At 37.8% G+C, this 18,403-nt stretch overlaps 1 protein-coding gene across 1 annotated transcript; it reads left to right on the top strand.

The window, feature by feature from the left end:
- Window positions 1-2,223: 2,223 nt before the first annotated feature.
- Window positions 2,224-3,424, top strand: LOC111500172 (exopolygalacturonase-like). The gene is made up of 3 exons (XM_023151832.1): window positions 2,224-2,523; window positions 2,590-3,111; window positions 3,200-3,424. Exons 1-3 carry the CDS (start codon window positions 2,224-2,226, stop codon window positions 3,422-3,424), a joined length of 1,047 nt encoding a protein of 348 aa, XP_023007600.1.
- Window positions 3,425-18,403: the final 14,979 nt, after the last annotated feature.

Below are 18,403 nucleotides of genomic sequence, written 5' to 3' on the forward strand. Positions count from 1 at the left end.
AGCCATGTGGCCCTCTTAGTCACACTTAGAAGCATGCTCTAAGTCCTCTAAATTTCATGATCTACAACCCATAAACATAACATACATATCATTATATTATACATAAAGCTCAATCATCTATAGCATTGGACATAACCATTTATTATATTTTGTATGACATACGTGACGGTGATGGTGTTCATTAGCGATAAGATCATGAGACATGCTGAGCCCATTTCGTAGGGTAGTCTACAACATCTATAAGTCAAGGGATTTAATGCCAACTATAACGACCCAATTTTTCTACTACAAAAATGCACTACCATATGCATGACATGACGGTTAATTACAGAAACAATCATTTAAAATAATTTCAAACTATTAACTTTGGTAAAAAAAAAATATATATATATATATATATATTAATATTTTATTGAATTCTTTAATGGCCATTGAAAACCCTCTTAGTTCTCCATCTATTATAGAACTTATATGAGTTATAGCTTCCTAATCTATTATAGAATCCATTATAACTATAAGTACGCTTAAAAAAGTCTCATACTTTTAATAATATAGATTGTCGCGACATAGGAAAAACGTTATAAAAAGTCTACCATAGAGTTTCTTAAGCAATGTATCAATTATTTATTGTAGTGCTTAAAAACAACACCAAGAACAACGGTGAAGTAGAAAAATAAGGAATGTGCGGATATTCTCATCAAATCACTAGAAATGGTCAAATTTGTAGACATTCTGGAGTGATTCGGAGTGAAAAGTCTCCACTTGGTAAGTACCTAAACGGATTTTTTTTTTTTTTTTTTTTTTTTTTTTTTCCTTCTTGAATGAAGCCTGATAAAATTACTGATTTTATTTGAAAAGAATAATCAGTGTTTTGCTTGGGAGAATTGTTAGTATTTATTAACATGTGTAAAATTTAGGAAACTTAGTTACACAATTACGAAAATTGACAAGCTTAGTGTTTAAAGTTCTTTGTTAAAGATAAACGCTCCCCTCCCCTGAAGTAGTTATGTTATTCATTTTGGTGTTCTTCGATCGAGGGTCAAAACCAACCTTAGTTAGGGTGTACTTTGTTTGAAGACTCTCGAGAAGGAGTCAAGCCTCAAATAAGTGGAGTTAGGGTGTACTTACTTTGTTCGAGGGCTCTTGAAAAGGAGTCAAGCCTCAAATTAGTGGAGGTTGTTCGATCAAGGGTCAAAACCAACCTCAATTAGGGTGTACTTTGTTCGAGGGCTCATGAGAAGGAGTCAAGACTCAAATAAGTAGAGGTTGTTCGAGGGCTCTAAAAAAAAAAATTTCTCTCGGGAAGCACTATGGTATAGTTTTTTCAGAGGAGAATTGTTGTGGATTGTTGGAGTCTTACATTGGTTAACTAAGGAGATGATCACAGGTATATAACTTGGAAACACTATCTTCATTGATACGGGCCGTGTTAAGAAAACAAAAGGCAAAGTCATGCAAACTTATACTCAAAATTGACGAATAAATATCATACCAATGCAGAGGTTGATCCTTCCTCACAAATTTTGGAAGTAAGTGATGGGAAGCTCAAGTATATTATTATTCTATTAGATACAAACATACATTTCCATAAATATTTTATCTAACATATCCAACAAAAACTAAATTTATAATTACAAAAGTTTGATTTATTCTAAATTCTGTTTGTAACAAGAGATCATAGAAATAGGAGAATCTTAGGAAGATAAAAACTGATTTTTTCTTTAAGAAGTTCATTGTCATTAATCTTAATTTCTTAATTTAGCAATGAAATCAGTATAGTGATTCGAACAACAATAAAATGATGAAAAGTAGACAGCAAAGAGTGAGGTCTTTGAATTCATGAGCTGTCCATACTTTCAATTTGTTTTTACTTGATTCCTTGCAACATTCCATTTTTATCTTGAATCATCTCTAAAAATGCTTTTGAAGAGGATAGATGAGTTTAAATCTGGTAATCAAAGTCACATACCTATAAAAAAAATGGGTTTGATATCATCAGAAATTGGATGCGTAGTGTTCATTACTATACTACTTTGCCTTTTCCAATCTTATGCTCAAAGTAAAGTGTTCGATATTACGCAATACGGTGCAACACCGGATGAAAGAACAGATAGCACTAAGGTACCTTCAAAATTTTAATTTTGAGCTATTTTGGTGAAACATTCTAACGTTACACAAATCATTCCATCTTCAATGAGAGTATTAAATATGTAGGGTTTGAGTATGGCATGGAGGGATGCGTGTGCAAATAAGGGAGGTGGTGTGGTTTTAGTACCATCAATAGGGAGGTTCTTGGTTTTGCCCGTGTTGCTTCAAGGTCCTTGCAATGGCCTCATTCAACTGCAAATTAATGGTGATCTCTTGGCTTCTTCGGACAAGGCTTTCGCCACAGGTTACTCTTGGTTCAAATTCTATCGAGTCACCAACTTGGTCATCCAGGGTCTAGGCCGCTTCCTTGGCCAAGGTGAAACCGCTTGGCCTTACAATACCTGCAAACATGGGCCATGCACTCGCCTTCCTATTGTGAGTCTATAAGCTATCATTTGTTTTCGATATATTTGTTGTAATATAACGTTTGATTTCTTGTAGACTATAAGTCTCCAATCAATCGATATTGTGAGGATTACGAACATAACATCGTTAAATAGCAAGCTCGGCCATTTCAAAGTGCATGGATGCAATGATGTAGTGTTTGATAACGTTACAGTGATAGCACCAGAAGATAGTCCTAACACGGATGGCATCCACATTTCCAAGTCGACGGGTGTCACCATCATGAACTCAATCATCGCCACCGGAGACGATTGCATCTCATTTGGCCCTGGAAGTAAGGACGTTAACATAACTAATGTTCATTGTGGTCCTGGCCATGGAATTAGTATCGGCAGTCTTGGAAAGTACCAAAATGAACCAAATATCGATGGAATCACAGTACGAGACTCCAAATTCGTTGGCACGAAAAATGGTATTCAGATCAAAACATGGTCAAAATCATATTCAAGTGTGGTTAGCAACCTTACATTTGTAAATCTCAAAATGTATAATGTTGAAAGCCCTATCATAATCAATCAAAACTACTGCCCGCACAATGCTTGCAATAACAATAAAGTGGTACGAATCTTGAAATTTGTTTGGCTTCGATCAAAGTTGATATTACATTATAACGAATGATTCTAAATCGAAATGTGAATGATTGCAGAGCGTGTCAAGAATACAAATCAAAGACGTCAAGTATGAAAACATAAGGGGAACATCAGCAAAACAATTGGCAGTAACTTTGAATTGCAGCCAAGTTGTTCCATGCCAAGGTATAGTGCTAAACAACATCAACCTAGCCTTCAATGGCACTGGCTCTTCAACTTCCATTTGTCAAAACATCAAGGGTTCTGCTTCTGGCCCTCAATTACCTCCCTCTTGTCTTTAATAATTTTTATGTATCTAATTTTTTTTTTTTTGTCAAAAGAAAATTTCAAATAAATTAGAAAGGGAGAGCTCTAGAGAGATTCTCCGTCTTTTTGTAGCTATCTAGTAGTCCAAGTTTTTCTTATTTTCTTTTTAAATTTTGCGGTAATGTCTAAGTATGCAAATTGATTGTCTAAGTTGTTAGGAACATCAAAACTTCACATTGGTTCGATATTATTCACTTTGAGCAAATAAATTCTAATTATGTTGCTCTTAGTTTTTTCAAAAGGCCTCGTACCACCCTCACTTATACCAATGATCTTCCTTCCTGTTAATTAGCCAATATTGGACTCTCAACGATCCTCAACAATCCTCTACTCGAACAAAGCACACCATAAATCTTCTTCTGAGGCCTCCTTCTCTGGAACCCTCTAACAAATTACACCCTCCGCAACAAATTACACTTAAGTATCTAGGACTACACTTTGAAAGTTCACAACTTCTTTCTATTAATAGGACTAATTTAAGATAACCCAAAGAAAAAAAATTAGAGGATGGGAATAAAAGTAAACTTACGATCTCATTTAATGGAATGAGACTAAGAAATTTAAAATAGAAGCACTTTTCTCCCAGCCATATTAGGACTTAAAACCTATACCAGTTTCCGCATCAAGGGTTGAAAGGCATTAGATCAAGGGGAAATTATAAGAACATTATCAATTAAGAATTTTTACTCTTTACTCTACACCCAAACTCGTTGCAACAAACTTGTTCTTACAGTTCCATGGTGGAGAAATGAACAAGTTTGATGATGGGCTCGAGAGCTAAAAGGACCGGAATGATTCTGCCCAATGAGTTGACTTATTTAGTAAGTTCGGTGTTAGATAAAACCTGAATTTTTTTCAGTTTTTCCTTATTTCGATTCACATATTTCAGAATACTCTGTTTGACCATTAGACCGCAATGTGGCATAGATTTAGTTGGCCACTCTCAGTCATTTTTAGGATAGTTTATATTTAAATAGGAAATCGGTTAACAATATTGAATTTAATGAAATCTAATAAGAATATTGAATTTAATGAAATCTGTTAAGAATATTGAATAATGATTTTGGACTGCAGTCAGAATGTCATCCATATGTCAGCCATTCTCTCTCTTTTATTTTCTTCCAACAACCAAGTGGTATCAGAGCCAAGTTGAAGCCATCGGTGTATATCATTGCGAAGAAGCCAACCTATCAATAAACAAGTTGAATAACTTGAGTGGTTAGAGCATTGATCTAACAACACATAGATCTCAGGTTCGAGTAAAGAAAATGTAAAGTGTAAAAACACACACATCATGGGAACGCTCACTTGGCTTGTTTCATGCATGCCTAAAACTTTGTGACGACACTGGCGAGAGCCATGGAAATCTCGCAAAGGTGGGTAAGAAGCCATGGAAATCTCACTGGCGGTATGCACGGGAAAGAGGCGGATCAAAAGAAGGATGAGCCCCTCACCCTTTCATGGGTGACTGGGGAAGCCAATTCAACTGGAGGAGGAGCGAGTGTTGTTAGACGGGGATTCGCAGGACAGTGAAATTCAGCGATCTACTTCATCTTGAGACTCAAGGCTAATATTGTGAGTCTGGGTCAACTCGATAAGGCAGGGACACCGAGCCATTTTTAGACGACAATTTTGTTTTGTAGGGAGTGGCACAGCCTCGACACAGGGTCAACAAACCATATAACCGGGGCCAAGTCTGCGTTCTCCAAGCTTGACTCGGGGATTCGCAGGACAGTGAAATTCAGCGATCTACTTAATCCTGAGACTCAAGGCTAATATTGTGAGTCTGGGTCAACTCGATAAGGCAGGGACACCGAGCCATTTTTAGACGACAATTTTGTTTTGTAGGGAGTGGCACAGCCTCGACACAGGGTCAACAAACCATATAACCGGGGCCAAGTCTACGTTCTCCGAGCTTGACTCGGGGATTCGCAGGATGGTGAAATTCAGCGATCTACTTAATCCTGAGACTCAAGGCTAATATTGTGAATCTGGGTCAACTCGATAAGGCAGGGACACCGAGCCATTTTTAGACGGCAATTTTGTTTTGTAGGGAGTGGCACAGCCTCGACACAGGGTCAACAAACCATATAACCGGGGCCAAGTCTGCGTTCTCTTCATGGGTGACTGGGGAAGCCAATTCAACTGGAGGAGGAGCGAGTGTTCACTCAAATCAGTGAAACAAATGAGCAGCAATAGCGCGGATGGTTCCTCGACACAGGGTCAACAAACCTTATAAACCGGGGCGAAGTCTGCGTTCTCCGAGCTTTAGTTGGCCATTCTCCAGCCATTTTTAGGATAGTTTAAGCGATTTTTAGACGGGGATTCGCAGGACAGTGAAATTCAGCGATCTACTTCATCCTGAGACTCAAGGCTAATATTGTGAGTCTGGGTCAACTCGATAAGGCAGGGACACCGAGCCATTTTTAGACGACAATTTTGTTTTGTAGGGAGTGGCACAGCCTCGACACAGGGTCAACAAACCATATAACCGGGGCCAAGTCTGCGTTCTCCAAGCTTGACTCGGGGATTCGCAGGACAGTGAAATTCAGCGATCTACTTCATCTTGAGACTCAAGGCTAATATTGTGAGTCTGGGTCAACTCAATAAGGCAGGGACTCCGAGCCATTTTTAGACGGAAATTTTGTTTTGTAGGGAATGGCACAGCCTCGACACAGGGTCAACAAACCATATAACCGGGGCCAAGTCTACGTTCTCCGAGCTTGACTCGGGGATTCGCAGGATGGTGAAATTCAGCGATCTACTTAATCCTGAGACTCAAGGCTAATATTGTGAGTCTGGGTCAACTCGATAAGGCAGGGACACCGAGCCATTTTTAGACGGCAATTTTGTTTTGTAGGGAGTGGCACAGCCTCGACACAGGGTCAACAAACCATATAACCGGGGCCAAGTCTGCGTTCTCCAAGCTTGACTCGGGGATTCGCAGGACAGTGAAATTCAGCGATCTACTTCATCTTGAGACTCAAGGCTAATATTGTGAGTCTGGGTCAACTCAATAAGGCAGGGACTCCGAGCCATTTTTAGACGGAAATTTTGTTTTGTAGGGAATGGCACAGCCTCGACACAGGGTCAACAAACCATATAACCGGGGCCAAGTCTACGTTCTCCGAGCTTGACTCGGGGATTCGCAGGATGGTGAAATTCAGCGATCTACTTAATCCTGAGACTCAAGGCTAATATTGTGAGTCTGGGTCAACTCGATAAGGCAGGGACACCGAGCCATTTTTAGACGGCAATTTTGTTTTGTAGGGAGTGGCACAGCCTTGACACAGGGTCAACAAACCATATAACCGGGGCCAAGTCTGCGTTCTCTTCATGGGTGACTGGGGAAGCCAATTCAACTGGAGGAGGAGCGAGTGTTCACTCAAATCAGTGAAAGAAATGAGCAGCAATAGCGCGGATGGTTCCTCGACACAGGGTCAACAAACCTTATAAACCGGGGCGAAGTCTGCGTTCTCCGAGCTTTAGTTGGCCATTCTCCAGCCATTTTTAGGATAGTTTAAGCGATTTTTAGACGGGGATTCGGAGGACAATGAAATTCAGCGATCTACTTCATCCTGAGACTCGAGGCTAATATTGTGAGTCTGGGTCAACTCGATAAGGCAGGGACACCGAGCCATTTTTAGACGACAATTTTGTTTTGTAGGGAGTGGCACAGCCTCGACACAGGGTCAACAAACCATATAACCGAGGCCAAGTCTGCGTTCTCCAAGCTTGACTCGGGGATTCGCAGGACAGTGAAATTCAGCGATCTACTTCATCTTGAGACTCAAGCCTAATATTGTGAGTCTGGGTCAACTCAATAAGGCAGGGACTCCGAGCCATTTTTAGACGGAAATTTTGTTTTGTAGGGAGTGGCACAGCCTCGACACAGGGTCAACAAACCATATAACCGGGGCCAAGTCTACGTTCTCCGAGCTTGACTCGGGGATTCGCAGGATGGTGAAATTCAGCGATCTACTTAATCCTGAGACTCAAGGCTAATATTGTGAGTCTGGGTCAACTCGATAAGGCAGGGACACCGAGCCATTTTTAGACGACAATTTTGTTTTGTAGGGAGTGGCACAACCTCGACACAGGGTCAACAAACCATATAACCGGGGCCAAGTCTGCATTCTCCGAGCTTGACTCGGGGATTCGCAGGACGGTGAAATTCAGCGATCTACTTCATCTTGAGACTCAAGGCTAATATTGTGAGTTTGGGTCAACTCGATAAAGCAGAGACTCCGAGCCATTTTTAGACGGAAATTTTATTTTGTAGGGAGTGGCACAGCCTCGACACAGAGTCAACAAACCATATAATCAGGGCCAAGTCTACGTTCTCCGAGCTTGACTCGGGGATTCGCAGGATGGTGAAATTCAGCGATCTACTTCATCCTGAGACTCAAGGCTAATATTGTGAGTCTGGGTCAACTCGATAAGGCAGGGACACCGAGCCATTTTTAGACGGAAATTTTGTTTTGTAGGGAGTGGCACAGCCTCGACACAGGGTCAACAAACCATATAACCGGGGCCAAGTCTGTGTTCTCCGAGCTTGACTCGGGGATTCGCAGGACGGTGAAATTCAGCGATCTACTTCATCCTGAGACTCAAGGCTAATATTGTGAGTCTGGGTCAACTCGATAAGGCAGGGACACCGAACCATTTTTATGAGACTCAAGGCTAATATTGTGAGTCTGGGTCAACTCGATAAGGCAGGGACACCGAACCATTTTTAGACGGCAATTTTATGTTTTGTAGGGAGTGGCACAGATTTAGTTGGCCACTCTCCAGCCGTGGCACAGATTTAGTTGGCTAGATTTAGTTGGCCACTCTCCAGCCATTTTTAGTTTAAGCCATTTTTAGATGACAATTTTGTTTTGTAGGGAGTGGCACAGATTTAGTTGGTCACTCTACAGCCATTTTTAGGATAGTTTAAGGGTAGGGATGACACAGATTTAGTTGGTCACTCTGAAGCCATTTTTAGGATAGTTTAAGCCATTTTTAGGATAGTTTAAGCCATTTTTATACGGCAATTTTGTTTTGTAGGGAGTGGCATAGATTTAGTTGGCCACTCTCGAGCCATTTTTAGGATAGTTTATATTTAAATAGGAAATCTGTTAAGAATATTAAATACCTTATTTTGGACGCAATCAAAATTTTAGTCATTCTCTCTTTTATTTTAAGCATTTTATTTTTCTTCCAACAACGTCTGGTCGACGATTTCCTCTCACCAAATTTCTCTGGCTGATTATCGAAAAATAACATTTGGAACCCAAAATTCCATACCCTTAACTAAGAAATTCTCTCTCCATTCTCAAAGTCAACTGAAAAATTATCTCTTTAGCTTCGAGAAAGGGAAAAAAGAGCAACTTTGTTAAAGGGATTAAGGGAAGAAAGGTCATGAATGCCTAAACCAAGAGCGAGTTCACATTAATTTTCTTGGAACTTTTTTGTTGTTGTTGGTAAGCAGCCTCATTCCTCAAGTCATACGCTCATGTACAATTGACAAAAGAATTTAAGGTTTGATGGGATGATAGTTCTACAATTTTTGTAAGAACCCATTATGAGATAGTGGCTGGAGTGCTCTGTTGTAAAAAGGGATAGTGAAAGAGATAAAAATAGATAGAATAGATGAATGTTGCAGTGCTTTCTTATTGTCTACTGACTTAATGCTTATAGGGTTAAGCAATTCCAGTATTTATAGTTTATACACTGGACCAGAAATAGTAAATCATGTAAATCTAGATAAATTCAAATCTACTAACAATCTCCTACAATCTTGGTAGTTTAAATATTTGAATCATATCTCAACTACTTTAAATCATATATTCATTTTGAATACTTTGAATCATATCTCAACACTCCCACTTGATTCAAAGTTACAAATGTCAAGTAATTGTTTGAAGTAGCAAAACTTTTCTTTTGATAAAGCCTTGGTAAGTATGTCTGCTAGTTGTTCATCGGTGTTACAATATTCCAAGACAATTTCTTCGTCTGCAACAAGATCACGAATATAGTGATGTCGAAGTTCAATATGTTTTGTTCTACTGTGAAACGCTGGGTTCTTTGTCATAGAAATAGTTGCTTTATTATCACAAAATATCTTTGTTGCCCCTTTTTGCTCTTGTTGAAGATCAGCTAACATTCTTCTTAGCCAAATGGCTTGACACGCTGCTGAAGTTGCTGCAACATATTCTGCTTCTGACGTTGACAACGCCACCGTTGCTTGCTTCTTTGAGCTCCAAGTGATCGCTCCTGGCCCTAAAGTGAAAACATAGGCTGAAATGCTTCGTCTATCATCTAATGATCCGGCCCAATCACTATCAGTGAATCCATATAGTTTGAAATTAGAGGATTTAGAATACCAAATTTCATACTCCATAGTTCCGACAATGTAACGTGAGACTCTTTTTGCTACTCTGTAATGAACCTTTGAAGGATATTGCATAAACTTAGAAATAATACCAACAGGAAATGGAATGTCGGGTCGTGTGTGAGTTAAATAAATTAATCCGCCAACCAAGTTCCTGAACCTTCAAGCATCTATCATTTCTGCTCCATCATCATGTTGTAATTTCTCATTAATATTCATAGGTGTAGCTGCAGGCTTACAATTAAGCATACCAAATTTACTCATAATATCTTTGACATATTTTCTTTGTGAAATAAAAATTTCATCCTCAACTTATACTTCAAGACCAAGAAAATAGTGTAATAGACCCATATCTGACATCTCAAATTCACTCATCATTTGAAACTTAAATTTATCCAAAAGAGAGTTAGAAGAGCTAGTGTAAATAATATCGTCAACATAGAGGCAAATAATGATGAAATCACTTTTACCTTCCTTCTTTACATATAAAGTAGACTCATTCTCACTTCTCATGTATCTTTTCTTTTGAAAATACTCATCAATCTTGTTGTACCAATCTCGAGGGGCCTGCTTTAATCCGTATAGTGTCTTTCTCAACTTGTATACCTTTGTTTTTTTGTTCTTCTTTATGAATCCTTCTGGTCATCAATTGTCCAACACTCAATAAATTATACCCTAAATCAGGTACAAATTGAACATTATCTAATTGTTTTATCTTACCATGACTGGTTTCGACTTTCACTGTACCTTTTCCCTCAACTTGCATCTCTTTTGTGTTTCCAAGTTGCACCTTAATTTTTTGCGTCTCATCAAGCTCTTTGAATAAATATTTGTTGCCTTTCATATGGTTTGAGCATCCGCTATCAACAAACCATAAGTCACCCTTTTTTGGATTAGTATCCATGCACGCCATAAGCAGCTTTTCATCTTCTTCTTCATTCTTTGCTTCAAAATTCATTCGTTGATTTTTATATCAACAATCAGATTTTGTGTGCCCATACCTTCTGCAATGGTAAAATTGTATGACATTCCTTTGTTCATTGAATTGTCTTTGTCCATCACTTCTTCATCTACCCCTGTTATCACGACCACCATGGAAGCTGTGAAATCCTCCTCTTCCATGACTTCTACCTGCTAAATGAATATTTTCTCTTTCGTTGTTTTCGTTGTTGGTTGTCTCCTTCACCTATAGTGCCTTTTCTTCGTTCCTTTCTGATGCTCTATTGATTCTTGCCTCATGGGCATGAAGCGAGCTCATCAATTCATCAACGAAGAGTATGGATAAATCCTTAGCTTCTTCTATGGCAGCCACCACATGGTCAAACTTTGGAGTCAAGCTTCTCAACACCTTTGCAACAATTGTTTCGTTTGAAATTTTCTCTCCATAGGTACGCATCTAAATGACTATTGCCATTGCTCTTGACAAAAAATCAACAATTGATTCGCCATTCGTCATGAGTAGAGTTTCAAAATCACGTCTTAGAGATTGCAATTTCACTATCATGACCTTTGAATCTCCTAGAAACTCCTTCTGTAGAATTGACCATGCCTGCTTTGATGTGGTTGCTGCTGCAATTCGTGAGAAGATAGTTTCATGAACTGCTTGCTGAATAATGAATAAAGCCTTGACATTGTTTTTCTTGGTTTCTTTTAGTCTCTTCTTTTCTTCTATTGTGGGTTCTAATACATCAACAAACCCGTGCTCCACCAAGTCCCATAGCTCCTGCGACATGACCAAGGTCTTCATCTTGATGCTCTACCACTCATATTTCTCACCATTAAAGATCAGTAACAACGATGCAGAGGAAGAAAAGCCACCTACTGCCATTTTTGTTTTGTGAAAGAAAATAATCACTCGCCCTTGTGTCGAACGAACTTGACTCTGATACCAAAATTGTTGGAAAAAGGGATAGTGAAAAAGATAAGAATAGATAGAATAGATGAATGTTGCAGTGCTTTATTATTGTCTACTGACTTGATGCTGAGAGGGTTACACAATTCCTTTATAGCTTATACACTCGACCAGAAATAGTAAATCTTGGAAATCTAAATAAATTCAAATCTACTCACAATCTCCTAAAATCTTCTAAAATCTTGGTAGTTTGAATATTCGAATCATATCTCAACTACTTTAAATCATATCGTTTATTTTGAATACTTTGAATCATATCTCAACATGCTCGGGTGAAGTCTACTTTTATGCCCTAGAAACTATTGCCACACATCATTGTTACTAGCCAAAGGTCGAAGATGATGACATCCAGTTTCTTAACCACCCCATGTCGTCTAATGTGAATCATATGGAGTCCCTAAAGAAACTTAGAAATTGAGTATTTGAATACACACGAACAACCAAGTAACTGTTTAAGCTAATCGGTAAAAAGTACTTATAAGAATCGACTTGAGCATGCTTACTATGAACATGTAATATGACTAAATTGAGCATGAAATTGTGATCTAAGTTGGTTTAATCTCGTAAGCATGAAATTTTTTAATTTCGCTACTTTTTTTTAATCAAATTGATCATGATGCTCCATTGGAACCCTGACATTGTATCTATGAGTATTCCATGTTGACTATCATGGTGAATGAGACTTGTTGCCCATTATTGTTCCATAAAAGCATGTTTAGGAGGTCATAAAATTCTTTTAACATCCTTTAGTTTATTTATTTTGCTTCATACGTTCTTTAGTTAAAAATAGTTGTTAGTATTTATTTTATTTTGTTGTTTATTTCTCAATAAAAAAGGATGGGAAAAGTGGGGTGAAAGTGGGGTGGAAGTGAGGATATCCTGAAAGGAAGGTGGAAGTAGTGGGAGAGTGGAACTAATTTTTAGGGAGTGAAATTAGGAGAAGGAATTGTAGCTGATTTGTAGCAAGAAATGTGTTGTTTTTTTTTTATTATTGTATAAGAAAAATGGTGTTGAGTCAAAAGACTACAAAATTAATTTGTGTCTGCCCATTCTCCCCTTCTATTATTTTCTTTTATTTTGGCATCAGAGTTACAAGATCAATGCCTATTTTCAATCATGTCTCAGCTCGAGATTGAGAGGTCAAGAAGGGAGAGAGATAAAAAAATGAGACAGGAATCGAGTGACAGGAGCCAAAGCACCAATGCGATAGAAGATGATGAGATTACGAATCACTCAAGGCACATGAAGAAAGGTTGCAAGGGTTTGGAGAAAAAAATAAAACCGTTCTCCTCACTTGTGCAGAATGTGTAAAAAATAAATTTGCTCTGATATCAATTTGTAGAAATTAAAATGCCGCTCCGATACCAACTTGTAGAAAATAGACGCTCGCTCTGAAACTAATCCGTTTATATAACTCTCATGAAACTTTAAAGGAGTGTCGAGAGGGGAGAGACAAGGAGACAAAGAAATTCTCAAAAGAAATTTTCAAAAGCCTTTTCTATTACACACTCTAATTTAACTCAAACAAGTTTGCTGTTTCACTCCTTTTGCTCTCTCTACTATTACAACTATAAGTAAACCCTTTTATAGGTTTTACCAAGGCTAAAAGTGGCCATAACTTGCCACTTCTTTCTTAAATTAGGGCTTTTGACCGAATTTAAAACCAAAAAATCATAATTACTTTCTCTTTTTTTTTCTCTCATTTAAGTTTATTTCCAATAGAATGGAAGGGACGAGAATGTAAAATCCTCAAAGAAAGAAGAGAAGGATCAAGGTGGTTCTAGAGGAGGCAGGGCATGGGGTCATGGAAGATAGAGAGGTCGGGGGGAAAAGTGACTCACATCGAGGAGATGAAGGAGAGTCACAAACTTAAAAGAAGAAGTTCGACAAAAGTAAAATTAAATTTTACAAGTGTCACAGATGACACTTCACATCAGAGTGTTCCACAAAATACGAACAATTCAACTTGATAGAGATTCAAAAGGATGAGGAGTCTTTATTTTTAATGATAGAGGTGTGTGAAATTAAAACCACACGTGACAGAGCCTGATTGTGATGTTGAATGAAACTATAGTGCCGCCACCAGCCAATACTGGAGCTGAAAATTCCGGGTACCTAGATACTGGTGCTGAAAATTCCTGGTATCTAGATACTGGAGCAAGCAACCACATGTTAGGAGAAATGAGGGTGTTTTGTGAGCTCGACACATCTGTTGTTGGAAATGTATGTTTCGGTGATAACTCTGTAATAGACATTTGGGGTCAGGAATAGTTCTCTTCAAATGCAAAACTGATGAGTACTTGATCTTATCACAAGTCTATTACATACCCAAACTCAAAAGCAATATAATAAGTTTGGGACAACGGATGAGAGTGAAAATAAAATTGTCATAGAGGACAGTGTGATTAAGATATATGACAGGGCCAAGAGCTTAATTATTATGGTGACCAGAAAATCCAACAAATTGTATGTAGCAAAACTGAAGCTTGTAGATCAAGTGTGTTTAATGGAAAATATCAGTAACGATGGTTGGCTCTGGCACAATAGGTATGGACACCTGAATTTTCACGCTTTAAAGCAATTAAATGACAAAAGAATGGTTGAAGGGTTGACAAAAATCACTCAGGTCAATCAATTTTGTGATGGGTGTTTAATTGGAAAGCAGCATAGGACCCCTTTTCCGCGAACAACAACATATCATGTGAAGGAGTCATTGGATCTCGTGCATGGAGATCTATATGGACCTATTTCGCCAATGACTTATGGAGGTAACAAATATTTTATGTTATTGGTGGATGATTTCTCACAATTTATGTGGGTGTTTTTGTTGAAAAACGAGAATGAAACACGGTGGTATTTAAAAAGTTCAAGATTAGTGTGGAGGTAGAGAAAGACAAGAAGATTAAGAGCTTTAGAAGTGACCTTGGAGGAGAGTTTGTATCTATTGCTTTTAAAGATTATTGCGAGAATGAAGGCATGGAGAAATTTCTTACTGCACCATTTTCACAGCAAAATGGCGTAGTAGAAAGGCGTAATGGAACGGTTGTAGAGATGGTCAGATGTATGTTAAAGAGCAAAGAGATGCCCCAAAATTGCTGTGTATATTTTGAATAGATTGCCAACAAGAGGAGTTGCAGATGGTACATTGTTGAGATATGATTATTCAAAATTGAGATATGATTATTCAAAATTGAGATATAATTTAAAGTAGTTGAGATATGATTCAAAGTATCAAAGATTTTAGAGTAGATTTTAATGTATCTAGTATTTCCATAATTTACTAATTCTAGTTAGTGTATAAGCCTATAAATATTGGAATTCTAGTTAGTGTATAAGCCTATAAATATTGGAATTATGGAACTATTTAAGAATTGTGTGAGAAAACAATAATAAAGCACAACAGCTTTGATCTATTCTATCTCTTTCAATATCCTTTTCCCAACAAATTTGGTATCAGAGCCAAGTTTCTGTCAACACGAGAGTGAGTGATTATTTTTTTTCACAAAACAAAAATGGCACTAGCTGGTTTTCTTCCTCTGCACCGCTGCTATCAATATTTAATGGTGAGAAATATGAGTGGTGAAGCATCAAGATGAAGACCTTGCTCAGCTCGCAGGAGCTATGGGACTTGATGGAGCACGAGTTTGTTGATGTATTAGAACTCACAATAGAAGAAAATGAGAGACTAAGAGAAACCAAGAAAAACAATGTAAAGGTATTCATTATTCAACAAGTAATTCATGAGACTATTTTTTCAGGAATTGCAACAGCAACCACATCAAAGCAAGCATGGTCAATTCTACAGAAGTAGTTTCAGGGAGATTCAAAGATCATAACAATGAAACTATAATCTCTAAGACGTGATTTTGAAACTCTACTCATGACGAATGACAAATCAATTGCTGACTTTTTGTCAAGAGCAATGGCAATAGTCAATGCATACCTATGGAGAGAAAATTTCGGATAAAACAATTATTGCAAAGATGTTGAGAAGCTTAAACTTCAAAGTTTGACCATGTGGTGGCTGCCACAGAAGAAGCTATCAATACTCTTGATGAACTGATGGGATCGCTTTAGGCTCATGAGTCAAGAATCAATAGATCATCAAAAAGGAATGAAGAAAAGGCACTACAAGTGAAGGAGACAGTCAACAACGAAAAAGAAAATATTCATTTAGCAGGTAAAATCGTAAAAGAGGAGGATTTCGTAGCTTCCATGGTGGTCGCAATAACAGGGATAGATGTTGGAATGATGGACAAAGGAAATTCAATGAACAAAGGAATGTCATACAATATTACCATTGTAAAAGGTATGGACACACAAAAGTTGATTGTTGGTATAAAGATCAACGAATGAATTTTGCAGCAGAGAATGAAGAAGAAGAAAAGCTTTTTATGGCATGTATTGATATTAATCCAAAAAAAGGTGACTTATGATTTGTTGATAGTGCATGCTCGAACCATATGACAGGCACCAAATCCTTATTCAAACAACTTGATGAGACACAAAAAATTAAGGTGCAACTTGGAAATACAAAAGAAATGCAAGTTGAGGAAAAAGGTACAGTGAAAGTCGAAACCAGTCATGGTAAGATAAAACAATAAGATAATATTCAATTTGTACCTGATTTAGGGTACAATTGATTGAGTGTTAGACAATTGATGACTAGAGAACATTCCGTTCTATTTTATGATAACACATACATGTATCGTTACACATAAGAAATCATGCCATAAAGTTCAAATTGCCATGAATTCAAATAAGATGTTTCCACTTGATGTTTCTAACATGGTGGATTTTGCTCTTACTGCTAGCACAAAAGATTGACTCGACATTATGGCATCTTAGATATGGAAATCTTCATATGAAGAACCTGAAAATACTCAGGGATAAAGGTATGATTTTCGGATTACCAAGAATTGATTCAACTAATTTATGTGAATGATGCATTTATGGCAAGCAAACTAGGAAGTCATTTCCTGTTGGAAAAGCTAAACGAGCTTCACATTGTCTAGAACTAATTTATGCTGATTTATGCGGGCCAATGCAAACGAAGTCCTTGGATGGGAGTATATACTTTTTACTATTCATTGATGACTATAGTCGCATGAGCTGGGTTTACTTCCTACAACATAAGTCAGAAACTTTTCAGAAGTTCTAGATTTTTAAAGCTATAGTGGAGAACCAAAGTAGCTATCACATTAGAGTTATTCGCACAGATAGAGGTGGCGAGTTCATATCTAAAAAGTTCAATATGTTTTGTGAAGAAAAGGGCATCCAAAGGGAGTTAACAGCTCCCTACACTCCAGAACAAAATAAAATCGTTGAATGAAAAATTGAACTATTGTTGAGATAACAAGAATATGTTACAACCAAGGAGACTTCTAAACCAATTTTGTTGGAATAAACTTAAATGAAAATGGTAGTTTTATTTTTTGTTAATTTTAGTAAGCTTTTAAACTCGGTCGTGTGAGTAAAAGGCCAATAACTATTTCATGAATAGTGGGAATTATTTTAGGAATAGTGGGTTAGAAAATGATGGCATAATTGATAGCCATTTTTAGCCTTTATTAAACTTATAAGTTAGTTTGTTTTCTATGGTAAAAAAAAGAAAAAAGTATAGAGCAATAGAAAAAAGGTTTTTCAGAATTCTTTGTCTCCTTGTCTCTCCCCTCTCAACATCTTCTTCATAGTTTCGTGAGTGTTATTTTAACAAATTACTATTAGAGCAAGCTTTTATTTCTACAAATTGGTATTAGAGCCGATGGCGAATATGATGGGACAAATGCCAGTACCACGATTAACGAAGACAAACTACGAAAATTGGTGCATCCAAATGAAAACTCTTCTCAGTTCTCAAGACGCATGAGAGGTGGTCGAAGAAGGTCTATAAGAATCGAAGGATACCACAGGTTATACGGCAGCGCAAAACAAGGTGCTAAAAGAATTGCGATCAAAGGATAAGACAACATTATACATGCTGTTCCGGGCTGTTGATGAGTAGAGGTTCGAGAAGATTGTCAGGACAACTACTTCAAAAGAAGCGTGGGACACTTTAGAAAAGGTGTTGAAAGGAACCGACCGAGTCAAGCAAGTGCGTCTCCAAACTCTGCGTGGTGATTTGGAGAGCATGAAGATGAAGGAGGTCAGAAAATGTATCTGACTACATTACGTGCGTACAAACTGTGGCAAATCAACTAAATCGAAACGAAGAAATGTTACCCGAGATGCGGGTTGTGGAGAAGATCTTGAGGTCGTTAATAGACAACTTTGAGAATGTTGTATGTGCGATAAAAGAGTCAAAGGACCTAGCAAAGTTCACAATTGATGAGCTCGCTGGTTCTCTCGAGGCACACGAGCAACGTAAGAAAAGGAAGGAGGAGATACTCGATCAAGTGCTTCAGACTAAGGCATCAATAAAGGATGAAAAGATACTCTACTTTCATAATATTCAAGCTAGAGGTCGAGGAAGTCGCGGAAATGGTTGAGGCGGTCAAGACAGCAGAAATAAAGAAATTTATAAGGAGAAAAGACTATCGAGCCAAGAAAATTGGTGTGGAAGAGAAAGCAGCGAGGAAGAGGCGACCGATCAAACATAGAGTTATATAAATGTAAAAAATATGGTCATTATGCGAATGATTGTAACTCCAAAAAATGTTACAAATG

Source organism: Cucurbita maxima, unplaced genomic scaffold (assembly GCF_002738345.1).
Source record: "Cucurbita maxima cultivar Rimu unplaced genomic scaffold, Cmax_1.0 Cma_Scf00028, whole genome shotgun sequence".
Taxonomy (NCBI): Eukaryota; Viridiplantae; Streptophyta; class Magnoliopsida; order Cucurbitales; family Cucurbitaceae; genus Cucurbita; species Cucurbita maxima.